This window comes from Syngnathus acus, chromosome 2 (genome assembly GCF_901709675.1).
Source record: "Syngnathus acus chromosome 2, fSynAcu1.2, whole genome shotgun sequence".
Lineage (NCBI taxonomy): Eukaryota > Metazoa > Chordata > Actinopteri > Syngnathiformes > Syngnathidae > Syngnathus > Syngnathus acus.
The window spans coordinates 17,690,508-17,710,482 of NC_051088.1; the positions used below are offsets into that span (position 1 = coordinate 17,690,508).

At 43.0% G+C, this 19,975-nt stretch overlaps 3 protein-coding genes across 4 annotated transcripts; 1 reads left to right on the forward strand and 2 right to left on the reverse strand.

Moving 5' to 3' along the window:
- Nucleotides 1-917: 917 nt before the first annotated feature.
- On the forward strand, nucleotides 918-4,491 carry si:ch211-167b20.8 (protein phosphatase 1 regulatory subunit 3A). 2 transcript variants are annotated; one of them, XM_037243443.1, is made up of 3 exons: nucleotides 918-1,997; nucleotides 4,077-4,111; nucleotides 4,194-4,491. In XM_037243443.1, exons 1-3 carry the CDS (start codon nucleotides 1,144-1,146, stop codon nucleotides 4,337-4,339), a joined length of 1,035 nt encoding a protein of 344 aa, XP_037099338.1. In that variant the 5' UTR covers nucleotides 918-1,143; the 3' UTR covers nucleotides 4,340-4,491. The 2 variants fall into 2 exon arrangements, with proteins under 2 accessions (XP_037099338.1, XP_037099346.1); XM_037243451.1 differs by having other exon boundaries at nucleotides 923-1,997; nucleotides 4,197-4,491.
- Nucleotides 4,492-6,011: 1,520 nt separating this feature from the next.
- On the reverse strand, nucleotides 6,012-9,369 carry LOC119117262 (gametocyte-specific factor 1-like). Its single transcript, XM_037243462.1, has 7 exons — nucleotides 9,263-9,369; nucleotides 8,858-8,954; nucleotides 8,669-8,775; nucleotides 8,302-8,428; nucleotides 8,167-8,241; nucleotides 6,199-6,262; nucleotides 6,012-6,125 (listed from the first exon to the last, which is right to left on the reverse strand). The coding sequence occupies exons 2-7, from the start codon at nucleotides 8,937-8,939 to the stop codon at nucleotides 6,065-6,067; spliced, it is 516 nt and encodes a 171-aa protein (XP_037099357.1). The 5' UTR covers nucleotides 8,940-8,954; nucleotides 9,263-9,369; the 3' UTR covers nucleotides 6,012-6,064.
- A 1,493-nt stretch (nucleotides 9,370-10,862) lies between these two features.
- On the reverse strand, nucleotides 10,863-19,380 carry si:ch211-197l9.2. The gene is made up of 9 exons (XM_037274544.1): nucleotides 18,653-19,380; nucleotides 17,535-17,759; nucleotides 17,223-17,381; nucleotides 15,845-15,916; nucleotides 14,560-15,645; nucleotides 14,106-14,198; nucleotides 13,333-13,382; nucleotides 11,701-12,835; nucleotides 10,863-11,628 (listed from the first exon to the last, which is right to left on the reverse strand). Exons 1-9 carry the CDS (start codon nucleotides 19,286-19,288, stop codon nucleotides 11,497-11,499), a joined length of 3,588 nt encoding a protein of 1,195 aa, XP_037130439.1. The 5' UTR covers nucleotides 19,289-19,380; the 3' UTR covers nucleotides 10,863-11,496.
- Between the last annotated feature and the right edge of the window lie 595 nt (nucleotides 19,381-19,975).

The window sequence follows — 19,975 nt, forward strand, 5'->3', positions numbered from 1 at the left end:
ATAATATAGTTTTTTATTTGTTAAAAATGTTTAAATTATCCAACAAATTTCGTTCCACTTCACGATTGTGTCCCACTTGTTGTTGATTCTTGACAAAAAATTAAAATTTTATATCTTTATGTTTGAAGCCTGAAATGTGGCGAAATGTTGAAAGGTTCAAGGGGGCCGAATACTTTCGCAACACTGTATGTTGATTCTATTTCTTTTTCCAAATATTTTATTATTTTAATTATCAATAAAGTATCTCTCCCTCCCTTCGTCCATCCATCCATCCATCCATCCATCCATCCATCCATCCATCCATCCATCCATCCATCCATCCATCCATCCATCCATTCATTCATCCATTCATCCACCATCTATAGTTCATGGACATGGTCCTCCAGTGCTGCTATTCCTTTTTTTCTGCCTCGTAAAACCTAAAAATCCTAAACAATTAGGATCTTAACTCTAATTTACTTTGCCTCTGTTTATTTAGACTATTTGATCACTGTCAATTCACTAGCCTTGTAAATGAGTAACAAGCCAATATTTTAGAAAAATAGGGTGGGAAAATCAAATGCTGTCAGAAACATAAATTACCAGGTAAAATACACATACATGAGAAATATACTCAAGTGCAATTGTGTCATCAATATTGGTATCAGTACTAGTAGCAAATTTAAATGGCCCGCTTCCCATAGCTGTGCAGACAGGCTGCAGGGAAAAAACGATCACGTAAAATATATTAACACATTCTCATAAAACATTGCAGTTTGTAATTTGCTGTAATGGTATTTGGAATTGACTTTATTCCTCCTGGGAACGTAGGCCGTAATATCACATCTCCATTTGCCGGCGTCGAGCCAGCCCAAACCAAACGCTACACTGCAAGGGGGCGGGGAGGGGGGATCATACCAACTCGAAGACACATCGAGACACATGGAGATCCCGGTAGGTCAAGACTAAAATTAGACCTCGACAGCGGCCAAAGTGTGATGTTTTAGCAGGGGATACCCGATCACAAGGCCTGGCAGAACAAGTTTCCCATGCGTGACATTTAACAGCGCATGTTAACCTAGGAGACGAGCTGTGCATAATGCGCCGCCAGTGCTGTCGCTGCAAGTCGATTTACTCTTCTCGGGGGTCCGCATATGAGCAAAAATGTCTTTTTTAACCATACCAGGTCAAGAGAGTCTTTTCGTTCCCATCAAAACTGGCAGGTCACCTGACCAGGCAGAGGGACACTTGGCAGATGACGACGACGACGAAGACGACGATGAGGGAAGCGAGAACGTGCGCCTGATCCCAAGATGCTCCCCGGTGCCCAGGAGACGAGGCGCGTCCATCCACGACGAGACTGCCGAGTACATGCGCATCCAAGCATCGCTGTCCCCCGGAAAGCGAGTGTCGTTCGCAGACACGACAGGCGGAGACCTCGTGGACGTCCGCGAGTTCGTCACCTTCGAGTCGGAGGACGAAGAGGACGCTGCAAAGTGGGATGAAGAGCGAGCGAAATATGGCCCACCTGACCGAGAACCGATGTTCCTTGTGCACCCGGACTTTGAGCCCCCCGATGGAGGCGCGTTGCTGGAGGCCGTGCGCGATCATAAAGTGTGCGTCGAACAAGTCGGTCCCGTAGAGGATGAGCCCCTCGCCTTTAGTGGCCTTGTGCGGGTGCTCAACGTGTCCTTCCACAAGGCAGTTTACATCAGGTCCACCATGGACAACTGGGAGACATACTTCGATCACCCCGCAGAGTATCTCCACGGATCCCATGAAGGGGAGACCGATACGTTCTCCTTCAAGCTCTCTTTTGCGCCCCCTTACGTCACCCACGGCTCTCGCATTGAGTTCGTTGTCCGCTATGAAACCACTGAGGGGGATCACTGGGACAATAACTCCCATATGAACTACACGGTGACTCTGCTTCTGTCCTATGAGGAAGAGAAATCACTGGAGACTGACGGTGGACAGCAACAAGTGAAGGGGATCATAAAATCCCCCAAAGACTACAGGTAAGCCACTATGCAGACCCGAGAAACTACTTAAGCGTTCCAGTCTCACAGTTAATAAAGACAATTTTGAATGTGTTTTTTTTTTAAATTAGGAAAATAGCACTTTATATAATTGTACTTTGTCGAAACATGACATAATGAAAAATAATCTGAAGAAATAAACATGTCCGGCATTGTTATTTAATGCTTCAATTCAATAGTCTGTGCTGCTCCTTTTGGTGTATTTCTCGATTTTGAGTTCTTGTCTTACGTCCAACTTCGGGCAAAGGGTTCAACATAGCAAAGAAAAAGAAGGGAGCTATGGCAGAAAAACAATCAGACAGACATTTGATGATAGGGATGTTTTTCATAAACAAAACTATAATTGAAAAGTATCAACCTTCTTCCCGCAAGCCATTGAATTTGTAACAACAGGGAACATCGAGTAGTTGACTGTTAATGTAAAATAAGCAGTCTTAGCATGTCAACTGTTGCTGCCTAGAGACTGCTTTTACAATCGTAAGAACAGCAAGGCTTCAAGTCACAGGACGCCAGTCGACTAATAAAGGTTACGTAATGAGAGGAGAGTGCTCGACCTCACATCCTCCAGAGGGACATACAGTGTGTGTGTTGACAAAGCCATCGACTACAAAATGTGCACAAACACATACAATAACAGTTCTGGTTCCAAAATGCTTAGGAATTTTCCCTGAAAAGAAATTGGAGAGGAAGGCGTTTATGCTGAATTGATGGGTACTTAAATTATGAGTGACACACATCTACGTCACGACGATGTCGAAAACAAATTTCATTTTTGCAAGACTTTTCCTTTGAAAGGCTTTTGCACGTAACTGATAATTTGACATTACCAGATCACAGACTCACTTTGAACGTTGTTCTGTATAAAAGTATAGCAAAAAATGCATGTTGACGGCATAGGACCTTTCAAAAATAAATATAGTTATGACTCCAGCGGCGCCTTGAGATTGAATTGAATTCATTTGTTGAGCATGCCCATGACTTTAAAAAACTCATCTCTCAAATCATCTTTCCGCATTGAAATGAATGGAAGTGCTATTAATCTGTTAAAAGAAAAAATTACTCCATAATACTACACTTTCTAAAAACATACAGTCAAGGAATAACTGAACAGAATGACAAAGAATGAAACTTTTTGGGTTAAGCGATTTGTGAAAGGGCTAAGCAATTTATGGAGCCCCTGAAAATGCTAGTCATCCAGTGGTGTGACAGAACAGTCAAAACAGCCAAAGGGCAGGTGTCATTTTCAGCCTTTGGGTTCGCCTTCGCAAAAATACACCTCTGAACTTTTCCATCTGCCAGCTGTCATTCAAGGATATCAATGCAAGCAGATGGTTAGGAGTGCCTAGCACATACGCGACTCACAAAACTTTGAGATAATCGGCCTTCTAGGGTGGAATTCCAGGAAGACGCACTACAACCTTAGATGTAGTTAATTTAACCTCCTGGCCCACCGTATAATTGTATATTTGTCTTGTACCCAGGGCTCTGCATCTCTCGACAAAATATTATTTAATATAGCTTTCCACACGTGGGGTGCAAAATGATTCAATGACATTTTCCTTAAAAGTGGAATCATTCAATGTGGTTTAACGCAGTGGAATTCCGATCCAATTTGGGAGGTTTCGATGCAATTAGCTTTTTACATTTTACATATAGTATTGCAATTGTGCCATTTCCTTCTAAGCTATTGTATACGTATGTATCCCTCCAATAAAAGACAATTTAATACGTATCTCGATATACTGTAATTCGAAGTGGAGCGATTGTAATTGGTTGGATTCAATACCCTCACATCTTTTGATCCGAAGTATGAGTTTTTTGAGTTATTAAAGTGGTCACAAAGGAAATTAAACTCCTATTTTAAAGCACCACCGGAGTACATAAGTTCGGTTTCAGTTCTACTGTACAGCTTTATAAAACTATACAATGGTCCTGGCCTGTTTTTATTTTACAAAAACCCTGAAAACATTCAACATAATCAAGCCTTGTGTATCCTATTGAAAATTATAAAGCACTTTTTTGCTGATTGTTATTTATTCAATTCCTCTTTTCTTTCAGTACGTGCATCGATTTACACTCATCCAGCGATGAAGGTAAAAGTCTGACTGTTTTTGTTTAATAAGACTGATGGATCTGTGGGAAACCATGTTGCATTGTTTTTTTTTTTTTGTCAAGCAGGTGAAACAGAGACCTCAGGGTCAGCAAGTGGGAGTTGTGAAGGATGGTGTCCAGTCGTCATATTGCCGGAGAGTGACAAGGAGGAAAGCTCAATCTTGGAAGAACTGGAGAGCAAGCAGCAGATTCCGCAGTTAACAAAATAAATCCTAAACTAGCAAAACTGCCATTCGTCTTTCGGGTCAAATAGTCCACCACAATGAGTGTTTGAATTCTGTTGAAATGATTTCAAATTTCATCTACGTGTCGAAAAAGGCATTCAAGTGTACAGTAAAAGCAGTTTGTGTTTTAATTAGCATCTGGCTCATCATTTTTGTGTACTCTTGAGGTACATTTTCTCATGAATTTTATCAACTAATTTTGCACCCAATTTACATTAAAATAATTCAAGACAAGTTTAGTATTTCTCAACAAACCTGTGCCTATGAGTGAACACAACTTATTCAGTTATGCATTAAGTATATGTGATTTGATTTCCCGTTGTGGCAAGCCAGAGACAACCATTGAATCGCCGACAAGGAACAAAAGGTTGCCCTCTTGTGGTCATTAGTTGAGCTCCGCATTAATACAGATGCATAACTGATAATCATTTATATCACCAGGAGATTATAATCCCATACAAACACTGAGTAAATGTATTGAACAAATTAATGACTGGATGTGCCAGAACTTTCTCCAATTAAACAAAGATAAAACTGCAGTGATTGTTTTTGGAGCCAAAGAGGAACGATTAAAAGTCAGGGCTCAGCTTCAATCAGTGATGTTAAAGTCTTATAAAGCTCTGAATGGTCTAAGTATATTTCTGACCTGCTGATCCCTTATGAACCTCACAGATCGCCTGGCACAGGTCTGCTCTCTGTTCCCAGAGTCAGAACTAAACAGGGAGAAGTAGCGTTCAGCTTCTAGTATGCTCCAAATATCTGGAACAAACTCCCAGAGAAATGCAGGTCTGCTGCAACTCTTAATATTTTTAAGTCAGAGCTGAAGACCTTTCTGTTTGCTGCTGCCTATTTCTGATTTTATTTTACACTGCACTGTAACTCTGTTCCTGTTTTATTTAGATTTTTACTGATTTGAGTTTTAATCAATTGTCTAATGCTTTTAACTGTGCCCTGATGCTTTTAATGTTTTCTATTTCTTTGACGCATTTCATGTTTTGTTTAAAGCACTTTGAACTACCTTGTTGTTGAAATGTGCTATACAAATAAACTTGCCTTACAGTATTTTTTTTGGCCCCCCTGTTATGGCAGCAATTAGCATCTGTACATAAACATCTCATGTAGTCATTGGGCATTAATCAACAAATGCCATGCAAGATATCTATTTTGTGGAAAACGAACTTTAAAAAAAAAAAAAAAAAGCACACCACTTATGCATGAGAACAAAAAAAATCTCTAAAAGCAAACACTTCAAGTGACAATGGAAACAAGGTGAAAAGTGTCACGAGCGGAGTGGTGGAAATGGAGCAGGGCGACCAAGTGCAGCTTGGACCAGGGTTTATTGGAAAACTCAAAAGGCAAACTGCCGCGACTTAACGAAACAATAACTTGAGTGACTGACCGGGACGTGAAACAAGAAGACAGCAGGACATGACGACAGCAACAGGAACCAAGAAGACATCGTGACACTAACACACAACACACACGCAACAACAGACACGCAATGATCCGACAGGGAGTGACACACAGACAGGACTTAAATACAAGACAGGTAACAAGAGGCAAGTGAGAATGATCACACTAATCATGAGCACACAGGAGGGGAGGGGCGAGCACACCGACAGAAACCACGGACATGAGCACACAGGAGGGGCGAGTCGTGACAAAAAGTCCACCAACTGGTCTCAACAGAAACCGATACAACATTTCAAACTACCACGGAAGGGTGTAGGGTCCACGGAACTGGGCTCCAATAGCGTTGAAGGCTTGGGATCTGTTGGAGAGAGACGAATGACTGACAAATAGAAAGCACGATTTTCCCACAACCAGTCGTGCAAATGACTTACTCCTTGAGGGCACTGGCCACTGGAGACACACCCCAAACAAATGGAATGGGTGCTTCATCCACCTCTGCATAAGAAACAGGATAAAGTGAAAATCTGAGTGGAGTAGCAGAGCATATGCAGAAAAGCAAAGATTTATCCTTGTTGCAAAAGCCAATTAATTGAGAAAAATACTTCTAAGTCTGGTCACTCTTACCTTGAGGCACCATTCTAACTTGAAAAACTCCAAGTTGGAGCTCTCTATATGCCAGTCAGAGTACACCACTCTTAAGAGTCTCAGAGTCATTACTGTGCAAAAACATCCTGCTCTCCACACCTTTTTTGAATTGTCTACACCAGGGGTGGGCAAACTACGGCCCGCGGGCCACATCCGGCCCACGGGACCGTTTAATCCGGCCCGCCAACCCTGAATTAATTGTATTATTAAACTTTTTTTTTTGGTCATTTTGCCTGCAATGATTGCGTTTCCCCAGTAGATGGGGAACCGCTCGCCTGCGCATTTACTACCGGAAGCCGTGTCAGAAAGCTCGGTGCACACTCACAAGTGCGTGTACGTACGTACTCAGTAGTACGGACATGGCGCACTCGCGCTCTATTTGTATCAGTCCCGAATTTAGAGCGTGGGCTGTGACGACAGCATTCTTGTAATTCGCTCGCTGAGCTTTCAGATACAGTTTGACGCTAAAGCCACCCACAAACCTTCCCCTGGAATCCTTCCATTAAAATGAGTGGCCCGAAGAAAAGAAGTGAGTGCCGAATGTTAAAAGAGTGGCCAATTTGGCTCGACGTACGCGACGTGACGTTCAGCCACATCAACCCGTCACAGATCGAGGTAAACGGATCTCTCCTAAGAATTGCCACAACAAATTTTACTCCAGACTATGATGCACTAGCAAAAAAGGGAGACCAACAACACTGTTCCCACTGAAAATGAAGGGGAGGCTCTCAAGTTTGTTGTAAAAAAATGCATTTTGAATATGATTTGTACACATAGCAGGGATTGAAACTAGCGACCATTCTCATTTTCAAACAATGCAGGATGCTCAAGGACATTGATGCACCACCTTTTTGCGACTAATCTTAACCTGTAAAGTTCTTAAGGCTTACTTTAAGGAAGTGTTTCCCGTTTCCTCACCTCTGTTACCAGGTGTTTGTGAGTTAAAACTCTGCTCTGATGTTCAGATACCCCTCACCGTGTTGCCGTTTTGATTACTTTATTTGGATGTATGCTTTCACCGATTCTTCAAGATGATATATTTGGTCAGAATGTTTGCTGTTTGATGTGATCTCATAAGATAAACATTTTTCATTAATCTGACCTGCAGGCACTGAAGTGATGGAGACTGTTATTCATAATAATAGTGTCGTATTTTATGAGAATCACTGATAGCAGTTTTTTAGTGATTTTTTTTTTTTAATGCTGTTAATAAATGCATTTGTTTTCAAAAAACTTGTTTGGAATGTCCATGCTTTACTACCTACTAAAGGCCAAAATCTTTTATGCAATGACCTTTACAGGTCGCTTATATTACTTCACACAAACACTACGTCCATCTGCTCCTGGTTCGGCCCTCCGGTCCAAATTTAGAACCCAGTTCGGCCCGTGAGTCAAAAAGTTTGCCCACCCCTGGTCTACACTGTTTGTACCATGTGTCCTCTCTGCATCCATTGCAGCCTGGTCATCCTGGAAGAAGGACCCTCTCATCTGTGGTCTCTTCTCAAGGTTTCTCATTTCCCCTAGCTGGAGTTTTGAGTTTTTCCTTGCCCTCTTGGGAGTTTAAGATCAGGGGATGTTTGAGAATATTTGCCATTTTTCACATGTCCTGAGTGTTGTTAGTCACCTAAATGTTGAACAGAGGCTGTGATTTACCGAAGTCAAATTTCTTGTCTGGCACGCTCAAACATGGCGAATAAAAACGCTTGAATCTTGAACTAGTTTACAAACGTTATTGGAACTGGTTTCAATCTCACCCTTTTCCCAGTCTTCAGTCGTAGCAGTGGTGAACTGGGGCCTGATGGGAGCCTTAAATTTCTCATCAGATCCAGCTGCAAGCAGAAAGGACGTCAACTCAAGCCACAGATCAAAAGACACACTTGTCATCTTACCATCCTTTACACCCACTGAAATCCTGTTGGGACAGGTTTCAGTGTGGCAGGCCAGTTCATCCCTCGGGACCAGGTGGCAGGCGTTGAAGGGGCAGGTTTTAAGCGTCTTGGCCAGTCGCGGATGGTTCTGCATCAGTAAAAGATGACTTGTACTTATCGATGCATTCAGGTTGATGGGGTAAAATAATCGTGTTTGTTGACACTGGATTTGCAAAGCTCCATTCAATTGTAAAGACCAAAAGTTATTTTCTTAGGCTCAACACAGATCGAGTGATGCGGCCAACTTGTCAGAGGACAATCAATGTCGATTTATCGGTGAAAATCAGTTGAGCTTTAGTATTAAAAATAAAAATTAAGCAACCCTCACCTTTTTGCATTTCAAAAGGTGATAGGAGAGCCGACAAGCTCGGATCTGGTGACTTTTATCAAATGGGCACTGACAAAGTCTATCAGGATCAATGTTGCTTTTCTCATCTTTAAAACAAGACAACAAATGACAACATAAAGTCACCGTTCGCTGCGAATGACGCAGTCGAAGGTGTGTTGTGTTATTTACCACTGTCTATGTCCAAAGTTTTGATTGCAGATCGGGCAAGCGGAGATGATTTGATGCTGCTCCCAAACTTGATGGTTGTCATTTTTTTTCAGATGGCCTTGGAATTGTAAAACCTCGTGCATGTCAAGTATTTGAACAACCGAGGTAGTACAACAAAATCCTTACTAATGAAATCAATTACTTCAAATAAAGTGTTAAATGCATCTTAATACTTTTACTCATCATTTAATTTATTTTGTCATTCACGCAATTAATTAGTGAGCAAAGTTTCACCAGATTATGACGAACACGGCACATAACGTAGCTACTTTTCCGAAGCTAACCATTTTAAACTCCTGAAGTCGCTTACGTACAATTTGGCTGAATACGGGCAAATGTGGCCGGAGGACAAAGTTGAGGCCTTACCCGACGAACGTCCTTCGTTTATCGTTGAAAAAGTTATTTGAACAAAAGCGGCGTGGTCTAATAGGGCTTGGCACAATTACCTCAAAGCTACTATTCTCAGAACAGGTAAGAAGTAGGGATGGGCGGATCGATACCAAAATATCGATATATCGATCCAGGCTGCTCATTTTTGAGTATCGATCATCCCTAGCTAAAATATCGATACTTACAATTATTTAATTATATTTTTCCTCATTTTTTTCTGCTCCAATTTGACGACTTGCACTCATGCTAGCACTACTTTTCCTTCCGCCTGCTGCACCGGCGTGTCCTGCTCTGCTCTGCTCCCGCCCCCTTTTCTCACAAGCCAAGCCCTCCTCCTCCGCCCCCCGTTCCAATCCAAACAAACACAAACAAGCATGGCCACGGCGGCGGCCCAGTCCGAACGCAAGAGAAGTCTGGTTTGGGGATATTATATTTTACTTAATAACAACGAGGCAAAATGTGAAATATGTCACAAAACAATTAAATATTGTGGCAACACCACAAACTTGGTTAATAATTCATGTACATGACGTAATACTTTTTTCTACAAAATTCAATAGATGACTCTCCAAGAGCAAGTATCATTTGCAGTGAAACACCTGCTGTAGTATACAAATGTGCAGGTCAATAGTCACATGTAAGGCACAAAATATTGATGCAGCATGCCACTGCATTTAAAAAAAAAAAAATTGGCGGGAAATTACACTTCCGGTATCGATATCGGATCGATATCGGGTATTTTGGGCAGGAAATACTTGGTATCGGATCGATTCCAAAATCATTGGTATCGCCCATCCCTAGTAAGAAGCTGCGACAGACGCATCCGCCGAATATTTATGAGCAAACATGACGTCATTTGAGATCAACCCCTTAGTTCTGCCTGTCTGTCACTACACGTCACCACTTGCATCGATAGAGAGATGAAAATTGCAGTATAATTTTTCAAACAATTCAGTGAAATTGATTATGTTCCCAGTGTACTGTATGGACAGTAAAAAACAATCATCTTTGTTGCATAGCACAGGCATCAAACTCAAGGCCCGGGGGCTAAATACGGTCCGCCACATCATTTTATGTGGCCCGCAAAGACAAATTGTGCATCAAATTCGTGTCATTACTAGAATGGTAAATTGTCTTCACTTTTAATATCTTTTTTTTTTTTTACATTTGACCAGTTTTTACTCATCTGATTTGAAAATGAGTTATTTGTTTTTTGTAGCGTTTACTGTATATAATATGAGGTGCTCATACATTTATTTGGGTTGACAGTCATAATGGCCCTCCGAAAGTAGCTATGACTACAATGCGGCCCGTGAAAAAAATGAGTTTGACATCCCTGGTATATAGGATCTTATGGACTCAATTATTTTCAGGTATTGCAGTCTATTTGATCATTAAAAAACCTTGTGCTGCATGTTTATGTGACAGATGAAGGAGTCAGGCAGCCATAAGAGGTTAAAGCGATTTAGTGTTAAGCAGGTCATATCTCATTAACTACTTAGCATTTACTTTTTCTTTTTTTAACATGACACGACAAATTGGAGATTCCAGTGAGCTGATGATTGTGAAGCACAGACACATTTTCTCTTGTGTTTATTAAATAGAACAAGTTGTTTCATCTCTCCAAAAAAACAAACCAAAACAAAAATCACAGTGTGTATATTACAGTTTTTGTGAATCCATAAGTTTTCAAAAGTGATTGACTCATTTGAATTGGCATTTAATAGGGTGCTTGAATGAGTTCAGCAGAAAACTGCCAGAGGTAGAAAGAAAAAGTAAGAAATCATTGCAAGTGTGGTGGCTGCATTGCGGGAAAACAAATATATTTGTAAATGATTCACGTACACTCCTAGCTACGGAAAAAAGAAACAAAGCTCTCAGAAAGTAGGAGGAGATTTCTTTCTGCTTATATAAGAAGACAGTACTGTAATTTGTCTCGCTCACTGATATTGTCCTCATTTGCATTTAGTTTTCGCCATGTTTGATGGAAGCGAAATGGTGTCTGATGGTAGCCATCTCCATTTTGGACGTCATTGGCTTTACGAATTTAGTCGTGAATGAGGATCATTGTGAATCAAAGGACACAGTAGAAAGACTTACGTACACCACAAACCAAATCCACCTTACACACACTCACATCAATTCCACCACTTCATCACTATTCTGTCCTCTTAGTTGTGTGGTGAGACCGGCAGCAGCTGATTGTCCATTCACTCACAATTGGGCTCCGTAGTTTGGCATCTTGTGACTTTCCGGCTGAACGTTTCCTTCTGGTTGGATCGAAACGAACGAGCAAAGCAGAACGTCAGGGTGCCGCCGGAGCTGCAGTCGTAATTTCCGTCCTGGTTTGAAACACGAAGGAAAGCATTGAAGGAAGGAAGCAATCATTTTTGAGACTATTGTGCTCAACTCACCTCTGCCCTGGGAGTTCTCAGGCTGTATGTTGCACCATTACTCCCGCTCTTCCGTTTCTCCTCTCTTTCGGCTCGGCTGAGCTCCTCTCTCTGCTTCATGAACCTGTGGTTGACGATCCCGGTCACGCTGTCGTTCCTCGGCAATGAGGCTGCAGGAGTCCTCACGGGAAGGCGCTCCAGACCGCTTTTAGGCTTCTGGGCCGACCCCGGTCTTTCCGCCCGACCGCTCACTCGGCGTAGAAACTCAGTGACCAAACCACCTGCAGATTTGTTTGGGGGCTTGAGATTCGGACCTGGAGGCTCTCGATGAGGGCTGAGATTATGTCTCGCAGCAGTCATTTGGCGAGAGGGGCTTTGGTGAGTCCACATCGTTCGATCGCGAGTGTTGGCTGTAGATGAGGAGCTCAAATTAGATGATGCAGCAGATGCAGATTGACTTCTATAAAGTTTTGGGGAGGAGGCTGTGAGTCTGGACCTCTCTGTTCTAGTTGTTAGTCTGTCTAGTGAGGTGGAGATGCAGCGAGAGCGGGAAGAGACCAGACAGGAGTTGACTGCCCGAGAGGGGCTGTTCTTGACTGCCACGAGGCCTTGAGGGCCTTCTGTCTGCACGCCAACACTCACCATCAGTGGCCTGATATGAGTCTGCGTACCAGAGCAGGCCACATCCACTCCGCAGCCCGCTAATCTTCTTCTGTTCGCCTGCGAGCCACCGTGACCCGCCTGCCTCCAGCCGGCGGCCATCTCCTTCATATCATCGCTCAGGTTGGCCGAAGAGCCGACGCAGAGCATTGAAAAGGAGGTCGGCGGCGTCCACCACGGAGACTGCGTGTCCACAGATTCTCTGTCACTTTCGGGACTTTGCTTCAGCTGAGCCAGTCGGACTCTGCGCTTGGACGGGGGGCTGTAGTAAATGCGCAGAGTTGACTTCTCAGGAGCGGTGTGGCTTCTCTCCATGAACATCTGCTCAAAGTCAAGATCGGGGAAGCTAAATGGCATGATTTGATGGTCCCATGTCTTAATCGGTGGCTCCTGGTCCAGAAGGGCAGCCTGCTGGCTCAGATAACACCAGTTCTTCCTCTTGTAGGCGTGTGGAGAAAGTTGGTGCTGAAGTTTCTGCCTTATGGAGCTGCGTATTCTGCAAATACAGTCGGCACAACAAGTGTCTTCAAACTACTGCCCTCTGTCTGTTTTTTTTTGTGGCAGATATGAAGAATAGCATTTGTTGTTTTCAAAAACGGGTGTTGCGACTTGACTCATTTCTATTCATAACGCCTTGATGGAAAAAGGATCATTTAGTTTGTTTACTCATCTTTCTGCCCCAATGTGAAGATCTGAAAGATATCCAAATGAAGTCCTTTTATGACATTGTAAAGTTAATTCACAGATTTGTTTTTAAATACATGATTTCAAGATAATTGCTAGAAATGTGCAACAGAGATCTATTAAGTACCCAAGTGTGGCGTTATATAGCGTTAAACTGTTTTTGGGCCGTGGATAAAACGGGGCCCAGCCTCGTTCTGGCATTCTCTGGATTTGTTTTATTAACAGTAATTAAAAGCGCAAATGCCACACGCAGAGGAAAAAAAGGTTTGAATGCCCCTGATGTAAATGTACAAATCAAACACCACCAACCTGTCAGTGTCAGCACGTCCCTCATCAGCGACGACACCACTGACAGCACACTGAGGTTGAAGAGAAAAATACATCCGCATGAATGACCATTGACACAATGTTTTTATCTAAGACAATTTGATTTCCACAGATGACAGTTTTGCCACATACTGTCAGATTACAAATCATTTTGTTCTCATTTTTCATTGCATGTAGCATTCAAGCAGTAGAGGACACCAAAAGGGCTCATAGTATGCAATACGTACAAAAATGGCAAAATTAAGCATTTGTATCAATGCCTTGATTGACATTTTTCTTTATTCTAACAACCATGGGGCCTTGCGATATGACCTTAATTTGCTCTATAACTATGCTTGTATCTCAAATAATAAAATCAATGTGAATGCCATGAATCTATTTTATGTTACCCAAAAGCCCCTTAATGCTTCTTTTTTTTTTTTTTTAAAGTTGATGTAAGATCAGCTTTAATGGGACCAAGAAGGGGAGATTTGCAGTGTTTTTTGTGCATGCTGTTGAAACTCAAAGGTTTGGATTACAAGTGCACAACCACAATGACAGGATATGTCAAAATGTAGGTTACAACCTCAGGAGCAAATTGTGTTCGAACTCTGCTGGCCTTTTTGGCTGCAGCCACGACAGCTTAGCCCCAATACTCTGGCACCAGTTTGCTAATGGTTCCTGCTGTACTGTCTGTCAAGAGGGCGTGCAGCCAGAGCCATGGATCATCAGCAGGGCTTCTCGCTGCGTCCCACAAACGGAGGACATGTTCTCACCTCACTTGCTTGGCTATCAGGTGTTTCCTCCTGGATTTCGCCATCCATGCTTTGCAGCAAACCTCGCAACATGGTCATGTATTTGTCCTTGGCCTGAATCAAATGTAGCAGAGCTTTAGCTTATGCTGTACATGTTTAAAAAGGGATTAAAAGCAATTTTTTTTTAAAGCAAGACTACAAGGTATGTGCTAGCACTAATCAAAACATGATGCGTTTGCGGAATAAGAATTAAATCGAATATTTAATGAAAGGGGGACATGATGCTGGGTGAAATTATTAGCGTGTGCACCGGCTCTCGCCCAATGTCAGCATGCTCGCGACCTTGGTGAGGATATTCGATTCCGAGAATGGATTGATGGATGGACCTGGTAGGTTCATGTCAATGGCGGGTAATCAAAAAGTTTGAACATTTTGATGGCGAACGCCATATTGAAAAAGTATGCAAAGAACCAACCTCTTTTCCGTCCTGTACAGATTCTTGACACCACAAATGAAGGATCCACAGAATTTGCATGGACAGCTGCACTCTCGGGTCCCATTTGGACAAAAGCCCTTGTGTTGTTTGTTTTGTTCTCTCATCCACATCGACGTCGAGAACTTGAAGGCATTCCTGCTTTTTTGCCGATTCTATGAAACCTTGACTGATCGTATCCTGATCGACATATTCTCCACTGAGAGAGGAAAACACGTGACCTTCCTGGTGAGGGGAATTGTTGCCACTGAGAAGGACCTCCATCCTCATGATAAAAGCTTGCAGCATGGCCTGTAGAAGCTCCAGTGTCTCATTCAAAGGCCCCGGCAAAAAGAATGACTTTGTTATACCATCTGTTGGTGAGGTGAGCACACCACTGGAAGGAGAGGCGCAATGGCCGTTTTTGGGTGGAGTTTTCACAAGCTGGATGGCGGAACTCAAAATGCAGGAATGATCTCGGAAGGCGGCGAGACTTGCATAATCTGTCTGGGTCATTTGTTTCGGGCTGCTGTCAGGTGAGCTCTTGCCAAGGCTCTCGGATGGGTCCCACTCACCCCCTACGGGACCTTCTCTAGTGACGAGACAAGAGGGAAGCTGCCCTTCGGTATCCACTGCCGCCTTTTCGTCATGCGAGGCGCTTGACATTTTGAAACCTCTTTCCTTTCTGTTCTTCCTCACAGTGGAAGGCGACAAGCGCTCGTCCATAACATTCCGATTCTCCTCCTCCTCCTCGTCTCCCCGTCCGCCATCTCTCTCTTTCAAGTCGTTCATTTCCGTTCGCAGCCCGCGATTCTCCACCTCCAGCTCCACGATGCGGCGGCTCAGGAGCATGGCCTCCTCTTCCACCAGTTTCAAGTGAACTTTGACCTCCGCTTCCCTAGCGAAGGCGGACTTTTGTTTACGATCAGGCAATTGGGAGGCGTCGAGGTCGCCGTATGCCGAATGGTACCCAGCCAGCTGCTCGTGCATGACTTCACTCTCGGACACCATCTTAGTGAGCTTCTTGCACATGAGAGCCAACTCTTCTTTGGCAAAGTGGAGTTGGCACTTGAGATCGCTGTCATCCTGCTGTATAGGCAAAGACCATGATGGAGGGTTAGCGAAATCTACTGTGGGTCAGTATATACCATAAATGGGCAAAATTTTAAAATTAATAATATACTGTAGATGTGAGGAAGAGGATAAAATAACATAAAAAAGACATTGCGATGTGGCCTAAAGTGTAATTGTATTTCCTGTATGTATTTAAACAATAACAAAAACCAACCTCAAGCTGTTGAGACAGTCTCCGTTCACTTTTACTGGCTGTCGATCTGGCACTTCGCTTCTTTAAAAAGCTCTAAGATATAAAACAAGACAGGGATGTGTTTTTAATGTGATTATTTGATTGATAACATGAAAATAAGGCATTAATTCACACTTTTAATTCTGCCTTCCCGGTGATGCAAATCCTTTTCAGTGGCCTAATTCCTGTCACACCCATATACTTAATGTCTTGTCCATTCTCCAGAGGTCTCAACTACCAACGTTTGACTTATCAATGACAGTTTACGTCACATCCAACTGTCGTGGATTGACAAGTTAGCCAGCTCCGGTTGCTGGAATGAAACTCCCCACCCTGGTCCTATCTATTACACGGCGGAAGAGCAACTGCGCACGTTAAATTATTTGCGAGCGATTTCTTTCCCCCCAGATCGGAAATCAGCCACAAAATCAGACACGAGAAATGAACGAATCATCAATAACTGTATTCTATTAACAGCGTTTGCATAAAAATAGATATAAATGTTTATTGACAGACAACAGTCTCATTATGCCTGCGCTACTTTTGTATCTACAGTAAACTGACGATATGAATGTTGGAATATATTTCAATTTACAAAAGAAACCCCTGAATTTTTAACACATTTGTTTCTTTCCAGACGTTTCATTTTGATGCTCATAATGATGTGACAGAAATGGTCACACACCATCCATCCAGGTGAAATGCGAAGGTTGCCAATGCTCAAACCGTGTTTTAGGTTTCTGGGTGAGCTAATCTAAGTGGATTCTCCCTGCAAGCATCTGCCCCAGACTGCGCTGAGGCTAAAGTACGGAATCCTGGATTAAAGAAGACACATGCCACAAGTGAATCATGTCTGCTAGTCTCAAGGATAACGTCAGAGTGAAAAGTGTGACACTTTAAGGGTGTACCCCATCAGTTTTGGAACATTCTTTGACGGCTGTAGGTCACTGTGTCGGCACGGCATGCCAACTGCTGCCTTGCTGGATGCCATAATACATGCTGATCCCGATTTAGCCAGGCTTAATAGAAGCAGAAAAGCTTGGGTCTATTTTAGTAATCTCTCACTTGCTCGCACCCTCTGCTTGTTTTTCTCTGTCTTCTGGTTTGAGGATGTCAGCTGCCCAGGGAGGTCAGACTCCAGCATACCGGGAGGCTGCACCCAGGCAGCTGCCGGCCCGGCCCTTGAGCTCATATCAGGGTGTCGTCTCATGTGCTTTGAATGGGGAGGGGTGCAGCCGGCTGGGATGTGTGCAGCTGTGAGGGGTCAGCATGGGTTTGTGGTGGTGACACTTTTGGACTTGGACTGCACACGTCCACCCAAAGCATTGTTTTTGTTGTGTGAAAGGCAAAAAGCTCTCACCTCTCGGGCTTTCTCCAACTCAGCCTGCAAGACGTGCTTGGCCACCTCCAGCTCTTGTGTCTTCTCGCGAAGCATCTCATTCTCCCAGTCCAACTGGCTGTTCTTCTTCTGCACCAGCTCCAGCTCATTGTACAGTCGCAGAGACACACTCTTTGCAACCTGTGTGCAAAACCAAGGAAGAAAGATTTGGTGCTCCATCAAATAGATACAGTATAAGTAAAAAATGAAGCGCAGGTAGATCGGGTTCACAGGTACCCCGGGGCACCACTGCTTGTTGAGTGATTCCCCCCCCAGCACACACACAAAAATAACCTTAATATCATGCTCAAGTGTCCTGACCAGCTCCCCGTCCACCTGCCCGGTCTGGGCCACTCTGATGCTACGTCGCTCGGCCTTGCGGAGACGATACTGAAGGATGCGGCAGGTCTTGTTGGCCTGCTCCAGCTGCTGGCGTAGATCCTGCAGCTGGCGCATCTCCTCCTCCTGGAACATGTCACGCATCTCCAACATCTCACAGCGCAGCTCCTCTACCTCATCCTGGGATGTACACCACAGCGTGTTTATGAAGCTACACGGACTACAGTAATTGTTGTGAATTTGAAAATGTGCCTTTTTCTGCGAAAGTTATGGTCATTTCACTGTATATTCATCCTGTAATTTCACGCCAGAATCTTGAGTTTTTGTGAGTATATTAGAGCAGTACTTCTCAATTGGTGGATCACGAACCATTGTAAACAGCTTTAGAAAATAGAATAGAAATATGTAAAACACACGAGGAATTTGCCTCAGGTGGTTTGAGCCAAGCCTGTTTGTTGTCAACTTGTCAGAGGCTATTTTGAATCTATATATCATGTTCTTAACATCTGTAAAAGTGGGTGCAACAAAAGGAACAAAAGAAAATGCAACAAAAGGAAAATATTTGTCCCTGGATAACATCATTTGAGAACCACTGTATAAGAGGTGTAACAATTAATCGACAACTAATCGATTATCAAATTCATCTCTGTTTTGATCATCGGTAAATCATTTAGAGACACTGTTTAACATAAAATTCTCCAAATATTCAAAATTTCAGCCTGTCATCAGTAAATGCTCTAAGACTTCTGGAGTCCTCGCAGAGTGATTCTCTTTGAGGTGAATCAAAATAAGACAATTGTAAAGCATCTGATTTTACCTTGGAAAACAATGATCAACACTTTTACCAATTTTGTGGACAAAAACAGTACATTTGTAATAATTTCTGGACTGTTTGGATTTGAAATACGTCTTGTTTTTGAATAAAGACAGACATTTTAAAAAAAGTGGTATTATTCGACTCATCAATCAATAATAAAAAAAATATCAACAGCTAACTTGCAGCCCTTGAAACTATTGAAGTTGATTCAAGTCAATTGGCTGTCATTCAATTAAGCGGAACTGAAGAGCCTTACCCTCAAATACTCATTCTCCGACCTCAAATCTTCAACCTCCCTGACCAGGTCATCAGTAGTCTCTGCCATCATGAGATCCATAAATGTCCCCGAGGAGTTGACCAAAGTGAGGGCTCGTTCAACAGCATCCAGGGGGGGAGAGCAAGCGGCGTGCGCTGCTTTCACGCGCTCTTTGCCGTCGTCTTTGCCTCCACCGACGGGTCCCTTGTAAGCTCTCCCGTCTGTCCATCTTAATTCATTGTCGCTAATGGGAGAGTCGCGCTTGTTGCCCTCCCACGTACAATCGGATATTTCTGAGCTGCTGTCAGAGGAGGGTTTCCCTGAAAAGCAGCCGGAGTCTTTGCTCAGATCCTCGGACGTGTTACTGGCGTCGGAGAGTTTCCTCTGGGCATCGGGTCGCCTCTGGCATTCTGTCACGGCGCTCATCGTGCGTTTCCGAGTTGTTTTCGCCTCTTTCCCGGAGCCACGATGACCTGTCGATGTTCCTCTTGTCTGGCTGCCGTTTTGGCTCTCTTTAGATGTAGACTCCTTTTTCCTCCTCTGGACAGTTCCCTGTTGGGACACCATGGATGGCTTCTGGGTCCGAGGCGCACTCTTTACGCATCTGTCTCTGTTCATTGTGCGACCGTTTTCCATTTTTTTTCGTTTTACACCAACAAGAGCAAACGATTTGGCTTCTTCACTCCAGGCTGACCATGACTAAAGATCAGTTGGCCAAAATCCTTTACAAGTGTTCTGCAAACAGATAGCACTGGGTTTTTGACACCCAAAATTGGAACCAATAAGACATGCCGTTGCAAATGAACAGGATTGGTCAAATTCGTTTCCGGTTATTGCTTCACAATAAAACCTCAACGAATTTTAGCGAAGACTCGGGAGATTTGTGAAACATAATTACAGCTTTTAACATAATGTATGATCTATTTTATATCGATTGACGACTGATCTTTGCCCCCATGACAACGTGTGTTTAGCGCCCTGGCAAGGAGAGTCATTTGTTTTATCGTTTTGTTTCCGGTTTTGTCTTACACTGACTTCGACTACAAACTTGATGGCGCTGCAACTACCCATATACAAATAGTTTCATACAGTTTCATATTCTGGTGAAACTCATATATGACACAGATTGACTGAATTAAAAAAATATATATAATGGAGGTCAATTTGTCGATAATTGCTCCATCTATTATCAATATATTTAGGGTTTTTCTTAACTGTAATTATTAATGATATCATGAAATTTCGACTATGTGTAGAGAATGTCATGTATAGATTTTGAATTTTTAATCAAATAATTGATGTCACTAAATTTATTAGGACGTA